This window comes from Hydra vulgaris, chromosome 05 (assembly GCF_038396675.1).
Source record: "Hydra vulgaris chromosome 05, alternate assembly HydraT2T_AEP".
Taxonomy (NCBI): domain Eukaryota; kingdom Metazoa; phylum Cnidaria; class Hydrozoa; order Anthoathecata; family Hydridae; genus Hydra; species Hydra vulgaris.
Window position 1 is genome coordinate 29,752,830 of NC_088924.1, and position 27,930 is coordinate 29,780,759.

General features: G+C 25.4%; 1 protein-coding gene across 1 annotated transcript; it reads left to right on the forward strand.

Annotated features, from left to right (window-relative positions):
- Positions 1-2,872: 2,872 nt before the first annotated feature.
- Positions 2,873-27,551, forward strand: LOC105846521 (sodium/potassium-transporting ATPase subunit alpha). Its single transcript, NM_001309787.1, is given in 14 exon segments — positions 2,873-2,930; positions 7,438-7,545; positions 7,729-8,055; positions 14,654-14,839; positions 15,347-15,733; positions 18,075-18,382; positions 19,129-19,424; positions 20,188-20,382; positions 24,083-24,265; positions 25,589-25,777; positions 25,855-26,246; positions 26,634-26,899; positions 27,009-27,202; positions 27,305-27,551. Coding segments are annotated over 14 exon segments (3,093 nt in total). The 5' UTR covers positions 2,873-2,897; the 3' UTR covers positions 27,334-27,551.
- The last annotated feature ends 379 nt before the right edge of the window (positions 27,552-27,930 follow it).

Consider the following 27,930-nt stretch of genomic DNA (forward strand, 5'->3'; position numbering starts at 1 on the left):
GTTCACGTCAACAAAGGCTTTCTTACACCATGAAACGAATTTAGTTCTTTTTTGCCAAATAACTTACTTACTGTCATTCGACTAACTGTTTTGTCTACCATCGAACTATTGATTTCTGCACTTAAAGTTGATACTCTCGTTTAAGGTTAGGACTGTTGTAATTGTAATGAAAACAATAACAGTAACAATAATTATTGTTTATTGTTTTAACTTAATTTAGAAACAATAACAATACTTGTGATTTACAACTATTGTAATTCTGTAATACAATAACAATAAATATTGTATTGCAATTCATCTTTATAAAACAATAACAATATCTGAAAATAAATGTATTGTAATGACCCAATACAATAACAATAAATATTCTATTGAAATTCGCTTTTGTAATACAATAACAATCTATTGTTGTTGTAATAAAAAAAATTATTTTAGTGTCAAAATTGTATTAAATTGAGCTGAATAAAATAATTTATGAATGTCATTTTTCATAATAGTAAGGCTATCATCATACAGGCAATATTTTGCGGCCATTTAGAGCTTAGAAATACATAACAAAATAGGTGATGCGAAATCTAAATATGCAAAAAATAAAATTTGCAATATTTTATAAATCCGTGAATAAAAAATAGCAAAAATAATAGTAAGTTCGTCAGAGATGAATATAAATACGTTAAAATACGTTAGCTTTTCTACATTATTGTAAAGTAATACAATACAATAGTTATTGTAATTGTTTTCATCAAAACAATACAATAGTTATTGTAATTTTATTACATTAAAACGATACAATACGATAGTTCTCGAATTTTATTAAATTGTTAGAAAAAAAACAATACAATTATAAATGTTTTTCATCACAGCAATACAATACCAAAATAATTTTTTTTTATTGTTTATGTAATATTACAATACAATATTATTGTAATGTGTAATTGTATTTAATTTTTACAATCACAATTACAATAGTCCTAACCCTACTCCCGTTTATGGGTTACGTCTGCTTAGCAATTAAAGCATGTTTTCATCGCGTGCTGCCAGTTTTTTCGGATGCCCAGTACGAGGTTTATCATTGATACAACCAGTTGATAAATAATTTTTATTGTACGAGCGCTGAATTCTGAAATATTTTTGCGTCTGCCAAGTTATCCATTGCTTATTTTCATTTTATGCATTCCAATGACTTTCCATTTTGTTTTCGACGAAACAACTCTTTACCCATGAAAATATGATATTCTGACTAGGTTGGATCAGTTAAGAATTGCTGAATTTTGAATCAAATCGTAGTTGCATTTTTTATTCAAAATGAAATAAGAATAGAGATCCAAATGAAATATCCTAACGCTAACAGGCTGTTAAGTGATAAAAATGCAAAAGACTTAAAAAAAAAATCTCTCAATAAACGAGTGTTACGAGTTTTCTTATCAAAGTGCGTTTAAAATTTATTTCAAAAAATCGAAAGGAGTTAATTGCTCTGTTAATTTTCTTATCCACCATTCACCTCCTTTACAATATCTATACAATTTTTTTCTCTCTCTAAACTAATAGATTATAGCCATAGTATAAATAAACATAAAAATACAGAGTGCATCTCATCAATTTATTGGGTTATCATTTCTTAAAAGTATTACTAATGTTAAAAAAACAAGTGCGTTTAAACTTTCTGTACAAGGTGTATACTGACGACACGAATAAGACACCCGATAATGATAAATACAGTTTCAAAGAAAAATATCCCCAAAAAATGCTTGTATGGCTTGCTATATCACCGAAAGGATTGACACGCAAAAAACTGGACAAAAAGATAGTTAGATGCCTTGGCAATATGGACTTAAAGTTTGTACAAAACCATTCTTTATCAGTAAGGAAAAGGCTTAATAAAATAAGGAGATCTGGACTTTAATAATTTTTTTAAAATTATTTTTTTATAATAGACTGCATTGACAATATTATAATGTATTTGATAGATATAAAATAAAATTCCTAATATTATTAAACTTCAGTTTAAATTTGTGCCAAAACTTAGTTATCACCCATTACTTTATTTTTTTATTAAAATGTTTGTAATAAAAAGTAAAGTACAATAAATTAGGTCAATAAAAGTACGTTAGTAAGATAAAATAAAGTTTATATAAAAAAGTAAAGTATAATAAAAAATAATTAGTATAAAGTAATTAAAGATGTTAAAATTAAACATTACAAATTTTAATACTATTTTTATATTATTTTACGTTGACGAATTACGTGTTAAACAAATCAAGTCATATTAATTACAATTGTAATTTGCCGCTTTTGACCTACTTAAGTTAAAATAAATATAAAACACTTAAGAAGCTAGATAATAAAAGAAAACTTGTTACGTACTTACATTTATTTTACAATGTAATCTATTTATTGCAACTGTAAGATAGCGAACTTTATTAGCTCTTTGTTTTTTGATGTATTGTCTAAATAAGGTTTAGAAATATGATATGCTTTAATGCATATTTAATGTATAATGTATATTTAATGTATACAGTATACATAATGTATATTTAATGTATAACTTAATTAATATTTTATCTATATTGATAATAAATATTTTATTTTTTATAAACAAAAAAATAACATTAAATTTGTTTACGCGAAAAAAGGATTTGTTAATAAAAACGACTTAAAACAAGAAAATCGTTAAACCGAAACGCAAACAACAGTTTATTCCAACCCAACATGTCCCAGAAACCATTTCATGTTATTGCTTTACTTTATATGGTGATTACAAACAGTATTGTTCGCCTAATGGGTGTACAATCAAATTTCTTTTGTTATACGGAGAGCGTTGATGTGGGACGTTCGTCAAGGAATTAACACAATCTTCAAATTATTTAATAAAATTAAATTTTCATCTTTATAAAGATATGGCGGATCCAGGAGATTTAGAATCAAGAGGAGTGAGTAAACTTTTGTGTCAAGCAATTTATTCAGCTTAGTTTATTTGAATTTAGCATGGAAAAGTTCGATTTTTTCTACTTTTATACATTTTATTATATCTATTTTTATACATAAAATAAGACATTTTATTCCAGACTATTTACAACGTTAATACAATAAAAATTGCACATATATGTGCAATGTATATATATGTATGTATATATACATGTATATATATATAATATGTATATATGCAAAGTATATATATGTATATATATATGCATGTATAGTGGTGTATCCAGCATTTTTTGATCTTTGAGATAGCTAACTTCCAGACATGGAGCTAACTTCAAACATTTATATATTTATACTTATATCAAATAATGAGGATTTGCAAAAAATTGCGATGATTAGAGGTTGGGAACAAAAAAGCCCCAAAATTTTTGCTACACCTGCCCCAAACGTGAGAGCAACAAGTTGATACTATTCTTAACTAGACTTATATTCATTGATAAATTTCAAGTTTCATAGTATTATCTTTAAGCGTTCAAAAATTATGACCATGTAAAGTTTAAACCCCCTTCAATTTGAGGGGGTTGTAATTTTTATATGGTCATAATTTTTGAACGCCGAAAGATAATACTATGAAACTTAAAATTTATCAATATATATATATATATATATATATATATATATATATATATATATATATATATATATATATATATATATACACAAATATACAAACACACATATATATAATAAATGCAGTGAAATAAATTGTTTAAATTATTTGCCATCTTTAAATAATTTATTAGTTTTATATATTTACTGAATTACTTATTTAATGAATAATTTTATAAAATACTGTCTAATAAATAAAATGTTTGATTAACTAAAAATTGATGAAAAAAAATACAATACATAAAAAAAATTTTTAAAAATTAATTAGCTAAAAGTAAAAACATATTTAGTTTAGAGCAATTATTTTTATTAAATGAGAAAATTTTAAAATGTACATAAATTTAAGAAAATTTATTAATTCAATATGATAAACCATTAAAAAAGAAAAACCTATTTATTTTGCAATTTTTGTTTTTTTTCTTAAATTAGGGTCGTTTCCACACTTACTGTGAGTTTAACAAAAGTTATTATAATATATTAGATTACTCAAAAAGTAGAAATGCATTAGGAATGAATTTTTGCATCCGTCAATGTAATACGATAAGGTTAGTTTAAAATTATTCTCACTCTGAAATTTAAATCAATAATGTACTTTGATCAATCTTTTAAAGCGCAGTTTTCCATACTTATCGTAAGTGTTTCACACTTATCGTATATATTGTCGACGCTTATCGTATATCTTAAAATCTGCTTTAGTGTCTGGTTTAAAATGCGCTCGCGGTTTCAAATGAAAATTCAATGCATTAGTAATATTTTATAAAACATTTTAAGGTATAAAATTAAAAAATAAGACTACTAAATAAATATAATGTTTATTATCAAATAAACACAAATTATATAATAATAAAAACATTATTATGAATTAAAATTAATGATTTTAAAGCATTTCCATTACTTTAGTATCCTTATCCTTTGAGTTCTTAAACTGGAAAGGATAGAGTTTCATCATAACTATCTAAGTCTTATTTTATAATTATTATCAACATTTAAATGGTTATGCAAATGCAAATGAGTCAGAAAACTCATTTCCTGACTCATTTGCATTTTTTTTTTAATTTTCATGTTTTCTTTCTTTTTTAGTTTTCTCATTTAATAACTTTTTCTCATAGCCAATTGTTTCTTTCATAATCTTTCTTCCTCTACTTTTTACTTTTTATCTGCAGCTAATTGTTTCTTTTTTAGTTTTTCTTCCTTTATTTTTGACTTTTCTTGCACTTTTGTCTTCTGAATAAGCTGCCACGTTTCAGATGTTACAACCAATGGTAAACATTCTACTTTGTGCTTGGACAATTGGACTGGTTGTTTTGGCCATATTAAAACACGTTCGATTGGATTTATTATTTCTGCTGCTATTTTTACACTGAAACAAGCTGGTTTTGGTTCTATCACAGCTGCATTATTGCAATCAGGCATTTCCATATCGGTTATAACCTTGCACATTTTTTAAATTACAAGTTGTTGATAGATTTTTATTACCCTGTTGTATTTCATCAGGTAAAATTATGGTCTTATATGCTTCAGATAAGGCTCTTTTCCAAAAATGATACAACTGGAGGTATTCAAGATCACCTTTCCAACCTAAATGTTTGTCAGCCTATTTAAACTGCTCTAAAATACTAAAACCAATGCACTTTTCAATAAAGGTTATGGGAGAGTAAGCTGATAAAGTCACACTTAAATGGTTCTCTTCTAAATAAGGAGCTGAAGCAACAGTTGACTAAGATAATCTTTTTACAATTTTTTTGTAGTCAACACTATTAGCATCAAATGGAAAAATTCCGGTATTTTTAAAACCACTTTTAATATTATTTGCCATAGAAGGATTGATTATAAAAGAATTTAATGCTTCTGGTACATTTTCATTGTTTATTTCTTGACCTTCATGGTCAATGCGCCATTGTGGGCAAAACGATTTCCACTTTGCTTTCATTGGCCCAAAAACTGCCACATCGAGCGGCTGCAAAATATGTGTTGCATTTGGGAACAAAGCAACAAGAATTATTCCATTTTTAGAGCAAAGCTCACTAATTTCGATAGAAAAATGTGACGCATGACCAAAAAAAATAATAACTGGTAAAGGAATTTCTTCTTTTACTAAAAATGGATGAAAAGGGTTTGTTATATACTCAAAAAAACATTCTGCGGTCATCCAACCATTTTCACTTTTTCCAATACCCTATCTTGATGGAGCAGCATTTATAATTCTATTTGGAAGGCGAACATATTTAAAAATTGTTAATGATAGAGGAAAAGTTCCACTGGCATTTACTGCAAATAAAGTGGTGATGCTTTTTTTATTACTTCGAGCACTTTCTTCATATGTATTTTTTCCTTGTTCACCAATTAATAAATTAGTTTTTGGTGACAACCAAAAACCACTCTCATCCATATTGAAAACGCGCATCGAATCATTTAAATATTGAGCGTTTTCTCCTAAAAGCTTTGGAATTTCAGTAAACCAATCTCTTACGGTTTTTTCAGTTACTCCTCCTCTAGCTCGGTTTAAGTATTCACCTGGTTTTTGAGATAGCTGTTTGTGACGGCGAAGAAATGCATAAAATCAACATTTTGCAGGACGGTTGTTAGTTAATTGTGTTTTTATATTGTTGCAATTCAAATATTTTTGCATAGTATCTAATTGCTGTACTAGAGACATGGCAAATCCCATTCTGGTGTATGTTAGTAACCATTTGACTAATTTGTTTTAAATTTGTTCACGAAGAGCTGATTCATACCCGCAGTGTTGTATTTTCAAAGAAGTTCTTCCAGATATTTTATCACGAAGCGTCTGATAAGGAATTCCAAACGTCTTGCTCGCTTTGTACACAACTGTACCTTTTTTAACAGCATTAATTGCATCACATAATTGACTATCTGTATATTGAAATCTTCTTTTTGAACTACAAACTTTTGTCTTATATTTTTATCGTGCCGTTGTAAAATAATCTAAGTAAAATATTATTTATTTTTATTGTAAAAAAGAAACAAATTGATTATTCATTGGACATACGATATGTATGGAATGACATTTTTTTTAGTTCATACTTATCGTACATTCAAAAATACTACATCAATACTATAACGATGAGTTGTTTTAATAATATTATTAATAATTCATGTTTTATTTACCTGATTAAGTCAATTTAGAAATAAAATGTTATGTTATCTTCTTAAATTTCCTTGTTTTATTTGAAACGCTTTTAACAGCTGGTACTTAAAAAAAAGTATTTTCATAGGCTTACGTAATAAACCCACTGAGTTCATATAAGTAACTATGTATTGCAGTTTCTATGTATTGTAACAGAAGTGCATGACGATGTTTTTGATACACAAAATATTAAAAAAAAAAATTACAACTTTTTGCAAAATTTATGTTAGTATTTAAAACCTACGATAAGTGTCGATTCACGGTAGGTGTGGAAACGACCCTATCTCATTGAAATTAATTTTATATAAATCCTCGCTTTTTTTTTTAAAAAAAAATAAAAGAGAGATTGTTTTTTATTGTTTATCCTATCCAATAAAAAGCCTCAAATTAAAATACCTCAATAAATTTAAATTAAATTTGTTTATACAAAAAATGGATCCAAGTAGCCTTACAATTAAGGGTGTACTGGTTGTCAAATCCAGTATTCACTAAAAAAAGGAATCAAATTGCTCTGATTTTTAAATATCTAATTTATAATACTTTAACCATCAATAAATCAGTAATGAAAAAGAAAAAAAAAACAAATAAGTAAATTTAATAAGCTAAAAAAAAGGAAGGTGTTTCTTTTTATTGTGAGTTTTGGTTTTACTCGTGTTCAATGTGTAGTTTCTCTAACTTTTATTTTTTCTTTAAAGAAAGCAGATAGTTATTCTGTTGCTGAGAAGAAATCTGCTCCAAAAAAGATAAGTAAAAAGAATGTAAACAAAGCTAAGTTGGAAGATCTTAAAAAAGAACTGGAAATGGTAACTTTTTTTATTTTATTATCATTTTAATTTTTTCTTTATTTAGACTATATATATATATATATATATATATATATATATATATATATATATATATATATATATATATATATATATATATATATATATATATATATATATATATATATATATATATATATATATATATAATTTTCTCCTCAGACTGAACACAGCATGAAACTTGAAAGTTTACTATCAATGTATGAGACAAGTCTGGAAAAGGGATTATCTGAAAATATAGTGGCTCGTAATTTAGAACGAGATGGACTTAATGCCTTGACTCCTCCAAAGCAAACTCCAGAGTGGGTGAAATTTTGCAAGCAAATGTTTGGTGGTTTTTCAATGCTTTTGTGGATTGGGGCTATACTTTGTTTTTTTGCATTTGGCATTCGTGCAGTTAGAGATACAAATCCTAACATGGATGAACTGTATTTGGGTATTGTACTTGCAATTGTGGTTGTTATTACTGGTTGTTTTTCTTATTATCAGGTAAATTTTTGTTTAAATTACGTTTGGAATAAATAAATTTGAATCGTTTATCTTTGCTGATGTTTTTATAATATATGTGAAACCCTTTTTAAATAAATTAACAAATTTACATCTAACAACTGTTTAATAAATGCATACATTTAAAAGTTAAAAAAAAAGGTTCTTAACTATTCTTTGCAGTAACATAAACAAAAGAAAAAATATTCAAGTCGATTATTTAAAAAGTTGATATAATTTTTTTTTTTATTTAAAGACTTTTTTTATAAAAAAAATACATACTTTCATAGATATAAAAATATATATATATATTATTCATTAATATTTTTATAAAAAATTAGCAGTGATTTGTTACTTGATTTATATGCAAGTAAATATCAAATTTATTTAATGTAAACGACTTTCAAAAAAGATTCTTTTTTGAAAGCTGTTTGAAATCAAAAAGCCGATTTGAAAGTCTTTTCTTTTTTCTTAACAAAATCTTTCTACTTTTTGAGTGAATTATCTTTAATGATACTTATGTAAAGTTTATTAAACAGATCATCGCTGTTTAAAGTTGTCACTTATATAATTAATTTTTTTTTCCTTTATAATTTTTACTTTTTTTATTTTACTTATAAAAAAATCTTATATAATTACATAACTTATACAACTTCAAATGATACTTTAATAACAATCATTAGCAACTTTATTTAAAACATTTTGCTAATATAAAAACCTTAGTAAACATGTTGAAGTAATTTATCTTCAAAATAATTAAAAACCATTTTTTTCAGCGCTTTTGTTAAAAACTGTTGTTAAATTTGTCATAACAAAATCTTATTTGCGTTGTCATATAAAGACTTGAAATCGCACGCCTTTCTGGCCAAGCGTGTAAAGGAAACAATTTCAAACAGGCATCACATGTGGTAAATATATTTATAAAAAAAATCATGCAATTCTTTTATTAAGGAGGTAACAAATTTTCTCATAGTTCTAGTGTACATAACAAATTAGTTTCTTAGTTATATGGGCTTATAAAAATCGTGTATAAATTGCATATCAAAACTTTCAATTGTTATTAAGTTGTTATAAATTATAATTTTTTCATCACCTTGTATTAAATTTGGTAGCTAAAAATGACAACCACCTTCAAAAAAAGAATTCAAAAGTTATATAAAAATTTTATTAAAATCACCATATAAAAATGCTATAAAATGAAGCCTGAACATGCTTGGTCATTCAGACTCTCACTATAAAAATGTTATATAATGAAGTCTGAACAGTTAAACAAGCCTTCCCTGAAAGAGCGTTTGGTGGCATGCCTTGTTTGTCCACGTATAAAATAATTTTTTTAAACACACTGACAATGGCAGTTGGCATCTTATATCTTTGCTAGTGTTTCAATAATTTGCGGCAAAAAGCTAAACTTATCTACTAAGAAAAAAAACAAATTTTTTCTTATTCAACAACATCCATTCTTTTACTGTATTTGTCCCTTTGTGCTATAAAAATTTTTATTAATCCAGTTTTTTTCCTTGCACATCAAAAAAACCTTATAACTCTTAGCCATCTTAGCCATTTTTTTCTTTAATATACAACCTACAACTTTATCAGTCTTCATCTAACCATTTTCAAATCATTTGTAAAAGGTCACTTTTTAGCCAGGGATGGGGCCAGGGCCCCAGTCATACTATTTAATAAATAGTGTTTGGAAAAATAATACGTAATTTTTTTATTTGTTACTCGCTAATTTTTTTGAAATAAAAATATCATTTTTAGTTAAAAAACCGCAATAAGAAATTTAAAAATTATTTAAAAAATTTAACATATTTTAATTCATTTATACAAATGTTGAGAAAAAAAAAAGAAATTTGTTTATATCAAACATTTAAAAAAATGTAATATTAAATTTAATTATTCAGTATAAATAAAAAATTAAAAGAAAATAGACATTCTCTAATAGTAATAATAAAAAATGAATTAAATATTTAACTTATTTTGTGGTAATTTAAAAGTCTTTCATGTCTTTAGAAAATAAAAAAAAATAAAGAGCATTTAATGACGTCAAATTCACTCTAGGCAAATGCATTAAGCATTTTTTATTTAAAACAAGGTCTGGTATATTATTTTATTTTTCTTCCTTCAAGTATTTCTGTTTTATTCTCTGTAGTTTCTCATAGGGTTGGGAGTTGATGTTATTTTTAGTCTAACTAAAAGTAGTCTACTAACTTTTTAGTTTAACTTAAATTAGTTGACTAAATTTTTATTTTGCTAATATTAGTGGACTAATATTTCAGTGTTACTAAAGTTAGTCAGCTAAAGCATAATGAAGTTATAAAATAATAAAAAATAACATATAAAATAAAACTTTCACACTCAAGGCCAGTTAGCTTTTGCGGTTGTTTCCACTCTTTTATAAGCAGTGTGCAATTAAATCACATCTAGAATGTTAACAAAAGCGCATAACTTTATTTAGTTATTGTGAGAATATATTTGTTGCTTTTTTGAAAAGTTTGGTTGTTTATCGGATTAGCAAACTTGAAAAATGATATTTTTGGCTAAAAATATTTCCTTTAATATTTTTTAGTAAAATTATTATTTAAACATATTGAGTTTGACTACATACATACTAAAGGAATTTGTTCAAACAGCCATGGGAGTATACATATATCGACTGAGAGTTTTGGTTTGGGCAGGCAGTCAATTGTTAATAAAATTAAAAATTAACAAATAAAAAAAATTAAATTAAATTGAATAAAATTTTATAATATATTTCAGTAGAAAAATATCATATAAAGTTTATAAGAGCTATAAGGCTTACTTCCTTCCTGATGTTATTTATTACAAAAAAATATACATTAAAAATATAGCAAATCTTCATTTCAAAACAAGAGTTAAAATACTAAATTTTAAAAATTTCATTCAACAATAAAATTAAATTAAAAACAATCATTACAAGAAGATAATTCCGTATTACAATTAAATACACTGCACTAGTTTTGAACTATATTAAAAAATTCCAAGTTTTTGTGCAAAAATGTTACCATTTGAAAACATTTAGCTGTCATCCTGTTTTGTTTTGCATACAAATTGTTTAATGCATCAGAAAAAAGGCATCCACTTGGTGCACTGGTACCAGGTGTACATAAAATAATTGTTGAAATACAGTACAATATTGGAAATACATGCTGCTTTTGATGCCAAAAACATTTTGTTCATGTACTGAAAATTTTATATATTTACTGATTTCTTTTTTTAGATTTAAACTTACATTTTTTTTACTATCACTTTTAGAATTATCTTCTTCATCATCAAATAAAAACCTAAATTTTTTTGATTTCTTTGTCAGCTTTTTAATTGAAATTATTTCACAAACTTTTTTTGCCAGATAAAAATCTGCCAAAAATTCCTTTACGCATTTTAAATATTATAATTTCTCATACTTTTCAAAGAATTGAAAATTTATATAATTTGAATCCAAAAAGGTGGCACACAATAAAAACAAGTTATTCTCTATTTCATATGAATCTTTTTAAATTTGCAAAGATTTTAACCAACCTAATTTTAATAGCACAATTAAAGGAGGGGTTTTGATTTTATTTTAAGTTGTGAACTTTTTCTTAAATTGTGAATAATTAGTGTACATGTTGCATATGTATCGCTGGATAATAACACTCACTTGATTAAAGCTTACTAATGCATTTACCGTTTCTTTTAAGTTAATAATTTCATCTTCATCAAGCAAATGTTTTCTCATATCTTTGTATTGTTGTTTCGAATTAAAGATTTCCCTTACGTAGGAGTGAAGTTTAAGCATTCGTTCTGCCATAAAACATGGAGTGCCTGCGAGTCTTCACATCTTGAATCAAATGTGATTTTTTTCAACACCTTGTTGCAATTGACTTTCTTCTAAAAAATCATTAAGTTAAAAAGAATGATTGAAAAATGTTTTCTGATATGATTGATGATATAGATGAGATTGATATGATTTCTGAATTATTGAAACAATTTTTCTGCACTTGATTAATGTTTTTGCAATTAAAAAGAATTTAGATGAACTATCTTTTTCTGCCTACTTTAACTAAATCTATGACATTTTTAACTATTAATGACAATATATGCCCCATACATCTTATTGTTTGAGTGTTTAAACAAACTTTTAAAGAACTTAGACAAGTGCGTACGTTACTGGCGTTTTCTGATACTACACTGATTATTTTATCATCCACTTTAAAATTTTCTAATATTTTTAGCAAAGCCTCTTTCAAATTATCTGCTTCATGGCGGCCGTTAAGGTATGCAAAGCTTAAACAAAAACTGATGAAGTTTGTTTTTTCAGAAATAAAATGTGCAGTTGCAGATATGTAGCTATAATTTTGACAGGATGTCCATCCGTAATTCGTAGTAAGTAGTAATAGATAAAACTTTGATAATAACTTTGACTTCAAAAATTCAACTTTTTCTTATAAATCAGTTAAAAGTGATCTTAACTTTTTTTGGCACGGCAATTTGTATTTTGAATTTAAGCAAAAGACATTCTTAGAATGCATTACTTGCTACCAATTTAAATGAAAGAATTCTTTCAATCTTATCGCTATTTTCTTTTGAGATGCCACTCGTAGTTCTTCTTTTTTTGGCATTATTATTTGGTGATCGTGTTCAAGATGGTATTCTAGTATACTCTTTGATGTTTTATTTGAGTACTTTTTAGATCTGTTCATATTGAGTTCATTACATATCCATTTTAGACTTTCTTTTTCAAATGAGTAATATTTGTAGTAGTTTCTTTTGATTGTTCTATCTCCTGTATCAATTTCATTTTCCATTTGACTGGATATAAAATTAGAATTGGTTTTACTATCAACATCATTTAAATAGGTTTGTGCATCTATATTCATTCTTTTTTCCAACCTTTTCTTTAATTAAATATTGGAGTGACATGTTCGATTAAAGAAAATGTATTTTTGTTAGAATTTAAAGTTATATTTATTTTAAATAAATTTTCAGATATTGCTTACATTAACTATTTATCTATTATATAGAAGGAAACCATTATTTTCTAATCATAAACTGATTGAACTTAGTATAAATTGTGACAATAAATTAAATTAAGAAAAATGTTTTGCTTTTAAATTTAATTTTACTAAATTAAATAATAATTAGTTTGTTAATAATTTGCAGAATAACTTGGTTATAAGCAATTAAAAACTTAAATTAAATATCTGTGCTTTTATGTGTGTAGAACTAAATTAAATTACACATTACCTCTTTATCATTATTGATTAAAGGTGATTTTGATGGAAATGAAACAAACTCTGCTTAAAACGTTTCTTTAAATAATATGGCATGGCTAATTTCTAAAAAATTGATTTCAGTGAAAATATTTTGTAATTTGTAAATCACTTTTGTTATAAATTGAAAAAATGCTAAAAGATTCTTAACCGCTTTTTTATTGAAACTTTAATTAGTAAATTAATGACAGTGATATTTAAGTTTAGAAAATATTTATACTTTTTAATTTTTTAATATTTATACTTCCAGTTAATTTCAAATTAAGATGATTAATATTTTTGTTCCATAATAATTATTTAGTTTTTACTCAGTACGAATAATATATGCAAATTTTACATGAATGATTTATATTATATTATAATAATTATATATCTAATAATTTTATTTTTTCTAATTAGAACAAAATTATTTTTTTTTTCCATAATAACTTTCGATTCTGTTTTTATTTTAATTGTAAAATAAAAATTATTGTTTTTATTCAGTTTTTGTTCTTAAAATAAATTTAATTCCTGTTTTAAGTTCTTATTAATGAAAGGCTTTAATTTTCTTTCTCGTTTTTTTTCTTTCAAGACAAGGGATGACAAGAATCAGAGTATTAATAATAACTGTTTTTTTATAATAATAATAATAATTATTATTATTGTTATTATTATAAAATCGTCACTCTACATTTAGACGATTTTATAATAATAACAATAATAATAGACTAAAAACTTAGTTGACTAATTTCAGTTAGACTAACAATTTATTTGACTACTTTTAGTTGGACTTAGACTAAAAACTTAGTTGACTAATTTCAGTTAGATTAACAATTTATTTGACTAATTTTAGTCGGACTAAAAACTTAGTCAACTAATTTTAGTTAGACTAAAAGTTATTTGACTAATTTTATTTAAAGTTTTTTAGTTGAGTTAGTTACAATTTTTAGTTTTGATCACAACACTAGTTTCTTGTAGCTTTTTTTTGCTACAAACTCTAAAAACGCTTGCAATATAAAAACACGGTCATGTCGTTTAAAAAAGTTACTTTAAACGTTGATGAACTAGGCTTGCAATCGTGCTTCCTGGGATGGCCCTCGGAATTAGGGTCAGCATTTGGCAATGCTGACCTAACTGCTAATCGTGAAGTGATTAAGGTTGGCAAAAAATGTTTTATGGTCTAACTTTTATTTTACTTTTTTTTGCTGACCTCACACAGATTTAGGTTGGCAAATTACTGCTGATCTTATTTTTCTTAATTCCGAGAGCTGTATATATATATTCAATTTAATTTGGTCAAAATTTTAAATATACTGCAATGGTAATTAGTTATTATTTTAAAATTTTAGGAATCTAAGAGTTCAAAAATAATGGAGAGTTTCAAAAAAATGATCCCACAAGAAGCTCTTGTGTTACGTGATGGTAAAAAAATTACTATTAATGCAGAACAATGTGTTGTTGGTGATGTTGTTTTTGTAAAATTTGGAGATCGAGTTCCAGCTGATATTCGAATTGTTGAATGTAAAGGACTGAAGGTAATTCTTTTTTGTTTGTTTTTAATGTTTTTTTATCTTACAAAGGTGAAGGGGGTTGATGTAGTTTAAATGTTAATAGGACATAAATCTATGAATTTAAGTTGTTAAAAAGTGTTCAAAAAAAATTTAAATTTTCTGTTTTGGTTTTTTATATAGATGAAGTATGTTTTCATTTCTCTACTCTAAGTTATTATTCTATTATAAATGTTATATTAAATAAAAACTTAATTTATATAAAATTATTCTGGATGAATATCCTACATTATTTCTTTTTTTCTTGTTATTGTTAGAGTCCCATTTCCAGTAGTATTAAGGATAACAAAATTGAATTTGTTATATTTTAAACATTAATCCCAATTTGTCCTAAAACTATAAGACAAAGAAGAAAATTTAAAGGGATTTTTTTATATTTGTATTTACTTTAAAAGGGAAATTTATTTAATTTATTTTTAAAATTAAAAAATTTAGATTTTTTTTATTTAAAAATAAATTTCATGAACTTTTCAGGTAGACAACTCTTCACTTACTGGAGAATCAGAACCCCAAAGTCGAGCTGTTGATTGCACTCATGAAAACCCCATTGAAACAAAGAATCTTGCTTTTTTTTCAACTAATGCTGTTGAAGGTACTGCTACTGGAATAGTTGTTAGGATAGGTGATAATACTGTTATGGGTCGAATCGCTAATCTTGCATCAGGATTAGGAAGTGGTAAAACTCCTATTGCATTAGAAATAGAACATTTTATTCACATTGTAACGGGAGTTGCAGTTTTTCTTGGTGTAAGTTTTCTGATCATTTCACTTGCAATGGGTTATCATTGGTTAGAGGCAATTATTTTCCTTATTGGTATTATTGTTGCCAATGTGCCTGAAGGTTTACTTGCGACTGTTACTGTAAGTTTTTCAGTTTTATTTAATTTTCTTTTCTCAGAATTTTTTTTTTTTTTTCTTGTGAAGATTAGTCTAAATTCAATTTAGGTCAATTCATATTATACATGGTCAAAAATGAAAATCTGAGAGTATGCTGTCATACTCTTAGATTTCTTAGAACACAAATCTTTATATATATCAACCCTCAGAATTAGGAAAATTGAGGTCAGCAATAATTTGCCGACCTCAGTCTTCTAGAGGTCAGCATCATGGGGAAAAAAATTTGATACAAAGGTCTTACCATAAAACATAGAAACGGGGTCGGCAATTTTTTTGCCGACCTCAAACACTTTTAGGTTGGAAGTCAGATTGGCATTGTCGAATGCCTACCCTAATTCTGAAGGTTGACAATTTGACCACGGGTGTTTAGATGTTTTGGCGATTGCAAACAATTTTTAACATTTCAGAAATGCACTAAAAATTTAGTAAATTATATAACTTGGAATTTTATAAATAACTTGGAATTTTATGAATAACTTGGAATGGTTGATCTTTTCTAATGTTTTCGTATTACGCAAAGTAAAATATTACTTCTAATGATTGTTTCAAATAAAGATGAAATTTTAAATTACCAAAATATATTAAATATAACTTTTTTTATTAAATAATTATGTATTTTTTATGAAAAATCCTAGTCTGGCAACAAAAAAGTACATTTAAATCTTCCTATTGCAATGGGATGATTTAATTGCTTTTTTATTTTTTTATATTATTTTGAAGAATTGTTTAAAATCTTCTCTTTTTTTTTTTTTTTTTTTTTTTACCTAAATTCCTAATCAGAGCATGAAATAATTATAAAGTACTATTTTATAAATCCCACAGTATTAAAAGTTTTTTTTTTAAATAGTTTTAAAGTTATTTATTTTACAGGTAATTGAAAACGTAACGTAATAATTTTCTTAAAATAAAAACTAAACTAAAACTTAAAAGAGTTTTCTAAGTTTTATTTTAATTCTTATATATTTTCTTTTTCGTAAGGAATTCTTATCTTCTTTTTTTTTTTCTTTTTTTTTAATTTTCTTAGTTTAGCTTAGATTTATCAGCTATTTTCATCTTTTAAAGGGAAAAGCACTTACACTGAAGAAATCTGATGTGTATGAATGTCATTTTAAAATAGGCTTTTCTTTTTAGAACATAAATAATTGCTCAAATATTGCATTAAACTCCTCAACCATCTATTTAACGATAGTTATATGGATTATCTTTTTCTGGGTATATCCAGAATTTGGTATATCCTAATATTTCTTTAAACTTTTTGTTTTTCCAGATTTCCAAAAAGTTATCTGTAAATACAAGTTTAAATATAACAACATGAAATATGTTTTTAAACTTTTTCAGTCAGTCCTCATACAAAAAAAATTTCAAAGAAATTGAGATAAAAGTTTAAAGCTAAATTAAGACAATTATGAAGGAAATAAATTCTGAATCTTTTTTTAGCAAAATGTTTTCTGGATTTTTTAAATATGACCCAGATGATCACTGTAGTTAAAAAGTTCGAATCTGATGTGTTTTTTTATGTGCTTTGTACATCTTGGGAAACCTCCCCATGCCTGCGTGATGGCAACAAATCCAATTGGAAATGCATTTATATCATGTTATTAAATTTATTGACTGTTTTGTTTCTGTAGTATAAAAAGAAGCTGAAGCTGAATTTATTGACTGGTTCTGTTTCAGTAGTAAAAATAAGCTGAATCTTTATATTTATTGTGATTTTTTTTCTTGAAAAATGAGTCTTTTTTAAAAAGTTTTAAATTTTTTTCATTTATTCAACACTTGATTAATAAAAGTAAATTTCATATATAACTAGCAATAGTAATAACTAACAATATTAATAAATAAATAATAATAATCACCCAAATTTTTCTGTTACAATGTTTTGATTTGAGCGTTTATGCAATATTTGTTTGTTATTATTTCTAAACCATTAACTGCTATTATTATATATCAAATTAACTTCTTTTTGAAGATCTTTGGGAGGTGTTATGGGTTTCTATGATTTTTATAATGGAAGGTACAGCTAAAATAATAAAAATTATTGTTTTCTGGATTTCTGAAGATTTTTGACTGTAAAGTAACGCTTAGGGTTTTATTTTTAACATGTTCAAGCTAGTATAGATATTATTTGATTGAAAGAAAAACTTTTTCTAAATGTTTTTTAAAATTAAAATTAAAGTTCTTAGAATCAATATAGTCATTAAATATAATACATACAAATGACAAATTTCCTAATATATTTTGCACTTTTTTTTTTGTGTAATAGATTGGTGATAATAAAACAAATAGTATTAAAGATAATATTTTTTAGGTGTGCTTGACTCTCACTGCAAAAAAAATGGCAAAAAAAAATTGTCTTGTAAAACATTTGGAAGCAGTTGAAACTCTGGGAAGCACTTCTGTTATTTGTTCTGATAAAACTGGTACACTGACTCAAAATCGTATGACTGTTGCTCACATGTGGTTTGATAAAATGATTGTTGAAGCTGACACAACAGAAGATCAATCAGGAATAGCTCATGATAAGGGTTCTTTAACATGGAAATCGCTTGCAAAAGTTGCAGCATTGTGTAATAGAGCTGAATTTAAGCCTAATCAAAATGATGTAGCAGTTCTCAGGTTTTAATATATTATATTATGTTAGCACTTTTTATTTAAAGATCTTTAATATATTAATTATAATTTTTGTTATATATATGCATTTTATATTTCTTTTATATGCAGCATTTTTATGTTTTTCGTAAACAAATTTTTTTATTTTTTATTTTTTTTTTATTTTTAAAGAAACAAACAAAAAATTTCAATAACGACAAAAATCTTTATCCAGCAAACTTAAAGTTTCATTTAACTCAACCTCTTCTTTTGACCCTTTAGACCTCTTACTTTGACCTACTGTAAATATCTTACTTACACAATAATATGACAACAGGTTTTTTTAGTTTTTAAATATTAAACAAATTTAAAAAAAAAGATGTGTATAAGTTAAAAGTTGCTTTTGATTTGTATGTTTAGTTTTTAAATTGTTCAGACAGTTGCATTACATTTCATTGTTTTTTAAATTGTTTAGGCTAAGGCACAAAATTGCTACCAGACATCAGTTTAACACTTGTTTCATAGCAACAATCACCTGTCTTTTTTTCTATCTTAATGTTTAATATAAAACATTTGTGGATTTTATGTATTACTATATTAATACATAAAACTAGTATTATTATTATTAGTATTTTTAAGTAACACATACATTATATAAAATATATTTTCTAATAATGCTCTTTTTGATTCAGCCGTCCTATATAATGTATAAAATAGATTTTAAATCTACTTATAAGCACATTTTAGTAAAATTTTTATATTCTCTAACTCAGGAAAGAGTGTACAGGAGATGCATCAGAAACTGCTATTTTAAAATTTGTTGAATTATCGGTTGGTAATGTTATGGATATCAGAGCAAAAAACAAAAAAGTTGCAGAGATACCTTTTAATTCAACCAATAAATATCAAGTGTCAGTTCATGAGCAAGAAAATAGTGGTTACCTACTTGTTATGAAAGGTGCACCTGAAAAGGTGTTAGAAAGATGTTCTACTATTCTTATAAATGGTGAAGAACAGCCTCTCAAAGATGATGTTATAGAGATTTATAATAAGGCTTATGATGAACTAGGTAAAATTTGTATTTATTTTTTGTTAAATAGTAGAGTGCTTGCAGGAAATACAATATTCAATTCCATGATATTCCTTGATGTACAGTGCTTAACATGTTCTCCTTGCATGATTGCAAAGAAAAACATGTTACAGGATGTGCGTTCTTTACATTAAAAGACATTAAATTGGCATATAAAAATTATTTAAGCGGTGGCAAGTGACTCAAATAATTAACCTAACAAAAAAGGTTGCACAAATATTCCAAATATAATAATTTTATATAAAATTTGCGCATCACACCGAACCAAAAAATTTTTTTTTTGACAACTTGACTATTTGCAGGTTTGACAATTTGCGTGTTTAAAAAATCGCAAAAAAAAACCATCTAAAGAGAATATTTAAAATAAAGAAAAACATAAACTAAATTTGTTGCACCTTATACTGTTTGCATTAAATTTTATCAAAATACTTTAAAAGGTTTTCAGTATGACTAGACTTGTCATCATAAGCAATTTTATGCAACCTTTTATAGGAAATTAGCAAACATGAAGTGAACTTGTTATTGTCATGTCAAAGTACTTTTTATTTTTTTTGTTTGGAAAAAAATCACTAAATATTTTTTTTTTTAAAGCACTGTGTGTTTCAAAAAAAAACCAGGAGTGAGCAACAAACCCAGCACATCAGTATCTTGAATGTTTTAAAAAAAGTACTATATAAACTTAATACTTCCTTAAATAAAAAAATGAAGTTAATTGTAGGCAAAGTTTGTTTTTTATTTTAAGGTGGTCTTGGTGAAAGAGTTTTAGGATTTTGTCATTATTACTTACCTGTTGATCAATATCCCAAAGGATTCTTGTTTAAGACAGAAGAAGAACAAAATTTTCCGTTAGAAGGATTGTGCTTTCTGGGTCTGTTAAGTATGATTGATCCTCCTCGAGCTGCTGTCCCTGATGCTGTCAGCAAATGCAGAAGTGCAGGTTGGTAGAATTTTAAATAAATTTATCTGTATTTTTACTAAAATAATTTATATTTCAGGGCTAGAATTAACACAAAAAAAGTCTAATGAAAACATCTTCATTTTTTGAATACCTCCTCCCCCTGCGGCCGCTTTGCGGTTATAAGACTTGCGTTAGTACAAAATTGTTTCTTTGGCGTTAGTTTGTAATTGCTATTTTTTTAACATATCTCATAATATTCTCATTTGATCTTAAATTAAAATAAAGCTTAAGTTGCAGTTATAGTATTAAAGTAATGTATTTAATACTATTAAGATATTACTTTTAGTAATAGTTCTTACTTAACATGATACTTTTAGTAATTGTTTTTACTTAACATGATACTTAAAAAAGTAAAAGTAAAAATACAAATATTACAATATTTAAACTACTCGAAACAGTTATAAAAAACTATTTAATACCCTGTTCATGCTGATGATAAAACACATTTTATTTTAAAAGCATATTAAATTGTTATTGCTATATAAAACAACAATAAAGCAATACTGCGAAGTTGTTTTGTCAACATAAAGAGCTTGAGTATATAAAACAATTTAGCTATGTTGTTTTATTGCTGTTTAATACATAACATTCACATAAAATGCTGTTATAATACATATCATTCACATAAAATGCTGTTATAATACATATCATTCACATAAAATGTTGATATAATACATATCATTCACATAAAATGCTGTTATAATACATATCATTCACATAAAATGCGTTTATAATAAAACAAAGTAAATATATAGAATTATTTTAATTAATTAAAACATCCTCATAAAACTTGAATATTTATTATCTAGTTTATATTATTATCTAGAGGTTATCTAGTTTATCTATAGACAAAATAAGTAAGAGTAAATCAGAAAAATAAACAAGTTAACTCAAAAAAATACTAAACTTATTAGCTACCACATTTTTTCTAATTTATTACTTCTACATTAATTTTACATTAATTTACTTAAATTTTTAATAGATCTAGCGTTCTATTAAAAATTTAAGTAAATTAATGTTTTCATTTAAAGAGTTTTTAGGTTAATGTTTTTATTTGATTATATTGTTCAGGTTGTTTTGCAAAAAGTCGAATTAGAAGTATAATCCATAAGTTAAAGTATATGCTTGAATTTTATTTTTGAAAAAAAAAATATTTTGAACAGAAATAAAGTAACTTACTTTTTTAAATTTAATTTTTTTTATCTTTATTTTTATCACTTGTTTAATGATTGTAATGTTTTAAATGCTTCTACTTTTTAAACTATTTTGAAGAAACAAAATGTAGCCTTTACAAAAAATATTTAACTATTTAAAATGTTTACGATTTAAATAAAACTTTCTTCCTCAATTGCACTATCTTCTCACAAGCAATTTATTTTTATAAAAAATAACATGAACTCAAATTTGCAACTTCAATGGCATGACCATATATAAACTGTATTTAAACAATTGTTTGACTAAATGATACTCCTATAACTTTCTGGAAATCTCTACTATAATATAAAATATTATTTAAAAAAAACATATACTCCTAAACTTATATTTTCCAAAGATTTAAACTTTATTTATCTAGTAATTAAAATTTGCAATTTTCTGTTCTGTGCATAATTCTACTTCAAACTTAATTTATTGTTTGATAACATTACTAATGTATACCATTCTTTGTTTACAAAATATTTAGATAGATTAGAATTAAATGAGAGTAAATTGGAGATTGTCAATTTTATTATTATGAAAATATTAGACAAAACACATACAAGTTTCTGTGGGTGATTTTTTGAAAATGCCCTCTAAGCTAGATCTATGTTTGAATTTCAGGAATGATCCTCACTATGCCACTGGGTATTACAGATGTTGGAATTTTCCAGTTAATTAAAACTATAAATATAAGACCTAGTAAGCGACTGGTGTTGATATTTGACCATGGCAAGGTTTGATAAGATATAGCCCGGGCCAGGTTTGTGACTGGGGCTGCATAAACATTTATACATCCTACAGTATATTTTTTTATTCAAAATTTGTGTTATTGTATATATATGCATATGCAAACATTATGATCAACATGTTTATTATTATCATCATTATTGTTGTCATCATCACCATGCTTCCTCTTTTATGCTGTTTCTCTAATTGTGGTCAATTCTCAAACAAGCTATCATATCTCCATTATGATAAACCAAAACTTTTTCATGCTTGGCTTCTTATTCAACAAGTTTCATCTTTTTAATGTATTTCTCCCTTCATGCTATAAAAACTTTCATTAATCCAGTTTTTTCAACTCTTATCCATTTTTATGTTTTTCTTTTTTATACAACCTACAACTTTTTAAGTCTTTAGTTTCCTAGCTTTATAACTTAATCTCTATTTTAAAGTAACTCACAACTTAATAGTGGTTGCTTGCAACCTTGTTGGAAGTAAATAAGAATTTAAAATCATATAAATATATGCCAGTATTTAATAAATAGTAAATGTAAGTATAAAATTATAATAAAGTATTATAAATTATTTTCTAGCCCTGGCTTTCAACCCTTGCTAAATCTTATAATTTTACCGGGGCCAGGGTGCCAGTCATTTTCTAATTAGAGCCGGGTGTTACAATTATTTTAAATTTTTTAAAATTTATATTCAAACAAATTTGAATAAGTAAGTTTTTGAAAACAAAAAAAGTAAAAAGTAAATTTTTTTTAATAGATAAATAGATTTTTTTTTAAAAATATGTTCCGAAGTTATCTTAATGTTGCTATAAAATTTTCAAATTCTATTCAAAAAATTTTGTTAAAATAATTTTTAGTTAAAAGCTTGTGTTAGCAACATGTAAGACATGAATACAAACTTTTCTGTCTAACTTTTGCAAGTGAATGTCTTATTAAGTATTATTTAATAGTTGAGTAACTTAACTGTAGTAATTTAACTAGTTGTTTTGATTTAGTTTATAGGTGAATTTTCTGTGGTTTAAACTTATTATAATACTTAATTATCCATTAAGTAAATCGCGCTAAATTTAACTTAAAAATAAAAGTAAAGATTTAAAGTAATCAAAATTCAATAGCGCTTTATGTTGAATGAAAATCTCTACACAAGAAAGCTAATGATCATACTTCTATTTAAAAGTTAAATTAAGTGTGACTTTATGGCCTCAAATAAAAGACAAAAACATACACTTTTTTGAAAAACCAAGGAAAAAAAAAGCTAAATTTAAGATAAAAATAATAATGAGAAAAGAAAAAACAAATGGCATGCAAAAAGCAATCACAATTCGCAATTATGTTACACAAATCGTGATCGCAAGTTTGAACTAATATGTAACTGAAATATATATAGGGTTCAATAATTTGAACCCTGTATATATTTTAGTTGCGTATTAGTTTTTTATTTATGAAAATTTTTATTGTTTGTTTTAATAAAAATGTTGACTGTTTTAACTGTTTAATTGTTTAGCTTTATAAATTGTATTTTATATTACAACTTATTACAATTACATTGACGTATCCAGGGAGGTTTTAACACCAGTGTACCAATTTGGGTGCCCAACTTTGCGCCTAAACTCCAGTACTTAATTATGGATATAATCTTTGCATTATGAAAAGTAAATGGAATTATATTTAAATATAGAATAAAAGTGTATACAACACACTCCTTTATCAATAAGTTATAATTAAATTGTTTTAAATTTAAACAGGTATAAAAGTCATCATGGTAACTGGTGATCATCCAATTACAGCAAAAGCAATTGCAAAAGGTGTTGGAATTATTTCAGAAGGTAACGAGTGTGAAGAAGATATTGCTCTGCGGTTAAACATACCTTTAGAGGATTTAAGCGAAGATCAAAAAAAATCAGCTAAAGCATGTGTCATTCATGGTGGTATGTTTTATACTAAATTTATATATTAAACTGTGGATTAAGGTCTATGAAACATCATACTGTAATGGCGTATGCTGGGGTTTAGTACTTACATAGACAGATATTTTGGGTTGTGGGGATTATAGTATTTTGCTGTAAAATTTATAGCCAGTATTGAATAATTAAATAATTATAATTTTTGGGCCTGTAGTAGGAATAAATAAACATTTTTAATACTCATAAAGAAATCACATTTATTTTTTCATTTCATTAAAATGTTCCCACGTCAAGACACCTGACAACATGGCGGGTGCCAATATTACCAAAAATATTTCTCTCCAAAAGTATATCCAGTTGGGTCTCAAAAGAAGCGTAATTTCATAGAAAGTTTATAAATATAAAGTTTTAAATATAAATCAATATTTTCAAATTTATTGTAAAAAAACAGTTTTAACAAAAATTGAAAAAAGGTTAAGACGCTTTTTAGCAATATTTTTCTTAACATTACATTTAAGAAATGTTATTAATTATAAAATCACTATAAAATTTAAGGCTCAACATGAAATACACAAAAACATGAACAAATACGTACGACATGAAAATTTGGGTAATTAATATTTTTGGTAAAATGTCACCTACCATGAAGTTGGGTGTCTTGGTATAGGAACTTTTTTTTAGAATTAGCTCTATAGTTCTAGAAAATAATTTATAAATAATCAGGTAAAAAAAGTTACCTGATTATTTATAAATTATTAAGTCAAGCTAAATCATTTAAATTATTATTATAGCCAACTAATTATTAAAAAAGGCAACTTGGTTTTATATTTTAGATTCAATTGACAAATTCCTATATGGCTAAAAAAATGCCCTATTATTAAACTTTTTAAAACTTAACTCTATATTTTCATAAATTTACTTGTAATACCTCTTTTTAATACCAAGAAATTATAAGATTTATGTTTGTTTGTTTTTATTATTTTTATGTTCTTTTTTTTAACTAAATGTTTTTTTTACTCAGAAAAATATGAAAACACTTATGAAAAGGATTTTCTAAAGTAGTTATGTGTTCCTAACATAGCAAAAATAATAGTATGACTATAATTGTAAATATTGTTCATTTTTTCCTGCTGATTAAGGTCTGCATTCACCGATTGTCTAGAACTTGAATTCTAAAATGTGTGTGTGTGTTCTCTATTTTTATATCACTAAATATTTTCTGTTTAAAATAAATTTTTAGAAATTAACCCTTTCTAAAAACATTTTTTAAATGTCTTGATATATTTTTTTTTTATTCTTGATATTGATTTAGATTAAAAAAAACAATTTTTAACTTGTTTTTAACAGCAAAGTTGAAAGATATAAAGAATGAGGAACTAGATAAAATTTTATGTGATCATACTGAAATAGTATTTGCCCGAACATCACCTCAACAAAAGTTAATTATTGTTGAAGGATGTCAACGTCAAGGTGCAATTGTTGCTGTCACTGGTGATGGTGTCAATGATTCACCTGCATTAAAAAAAGCTGATATTGGTATAAATTATATATAAATAAGTTTATAGTTTTACCTGATTGTTTAAAAATTTATATATTTTTAAATATATTTAAAGGTGTTGCAATGGGTATTGCTGGCTCTGATGTATCTAAACAAGCTGCTGATATGATTCTGTTAGATGATAACTTTGCTTCAATTGTTACTGGAGTGGAGGAGGGAAGGCTAATATTTGATAACTTAAAGAAATCAATTGTGTATACCCTCACCAGCAACATTCCTGAAATTTCTCCTTTTCTAATGTTTATTTTATTTGGCATCCCTCTTCCACTTGGTACCATCACCATATTGTGTATTGATCTTGGCACAGATATGGTTCCCGCAATATCCTTGGCATATGAAAAAGCTGAATCTGATATTATGAAGCGACATCCTCGTAATCCAATAAGAGACAAACTTGTTAACGAGCGACTCATCAGTTTAGCCTACGGACAGATAGGTATGATACAGGTGAGTAAATTATGTTTTTTCAATGTTTACTTTAACTAATGTTAAATATATCATACATTTACCTCGTGTTACCTATATGTTAAAAATTTACTTATGTAAACTTGTCTCACTTAAAACACAAAGTAAAGCAGTATTAAATAATTTGTCATATAATTTTAGTTATTAAAAATATACATATATATATATACATATATATATATATATATATATATATATATATATATATATATATATATATATATATATATATATATATATATATATACACACAAAATGTCCCTGATACTCATAATTGGAAAAATTTTATTTTGAGGATAAAGTATAAAAGTTTTATTTTTTTAATATCAATTATTTCCTTTTGAATTGCATTTTTTTAAACATTTTTAGGCAACTGCAGGGTTTTTTACTTATTTCGTCATTTTGGCCGAAAATGGATTTTTGCCAACATATTTGTTTGGACTAAGAAGTCAATGGGACGATATGAGTAATAACAATCTCTTGGATTCTTTTGGCAGTGAGTGGACATATTTTCAACGGAAAGAGATAGAGTTAACTTGTCAAACAGCTTTTTTTACAACCATTGTGGTGGTGCAGTGGGCTGATTTGATAATTAGTAAAACGCGAAGATTGTCACTTTTTCAACAAGGAATGGCGTGTGTTGTTTATATAATTTTTTTACATTGATTTTTTAAAAACTTATTGCCTGAGATTTATATAAAAGTAATTGTTTTTTTAAGTTTTATTTCTAAATTTTATATTTAGAAACTGGTTCTTAAACTTTGGACTTTTTTTCGAAACTGCACTTGCGGCGTTTCTCCAATACACTCCTGGTGTAAATAAGGGTTTGCGTCTTCGTCCTATGAATTTTATCTGGTGGTTGCCCGGTCTTCCATTCAGTTTGTTAATTTTTGTTTATGATGAAATTAGGAGATACATTTTACGGAAATACCCAGGAGGTTTGGTTTTAACATTATAGATATTTTATTATTTTTTATGGTAAATTAATTCTTTTTCAAAAATATTCTTTGTTTAAAAAATATATATTTTTTTAATTTTAGGATGGGTCGAGAAGGAAACATATTATTGATATTTTACTGATGATTTTTACACGTATTTTAGATATGCTTTCTATTTTCTCTAGTTTTTTTTAACTAAAGCTTTTTCAAATAAGTAAAATTTAAAATTGTAGACTTATTTTAGATAACTAATATAACTAAAAAAATTTGTTTTACAATTCATTTAGTTAATACAGTTCATTGATGAAAGTCTATTTTTATGGCATAGATTTATTTCGCTTTAATAAATGTTTTTACAGGAATTTGTATTTGCTCTCCGTGGATTCTCTGATAACTGAAATAAAATTTTTTTGTTCGTAAAATCAAAATATTAAAAATCTAAAATAAGAAATATTTTAAGTTTAGGTTTTCTAAAGAAGTTTTCTTTTAACCTTAGTAATATATTAAAAACCACCACAAAAATTCAAAAGCTTTTTGACCTTTTATGTCACAAGACTTGGTCCCGAAAGCACTGAAAAATTAACTGATACATTATGTTAAACTAGTAGTTACAAATGGATAAAATTTTAAAATCAAAACAAAAGGTTTTCTTTAAAAAATATTTGTCGAGTATAAATGGATAAGTTGTATATAAACCAGTAGTAAAGTTTTTAATTTAACTTTTAGTT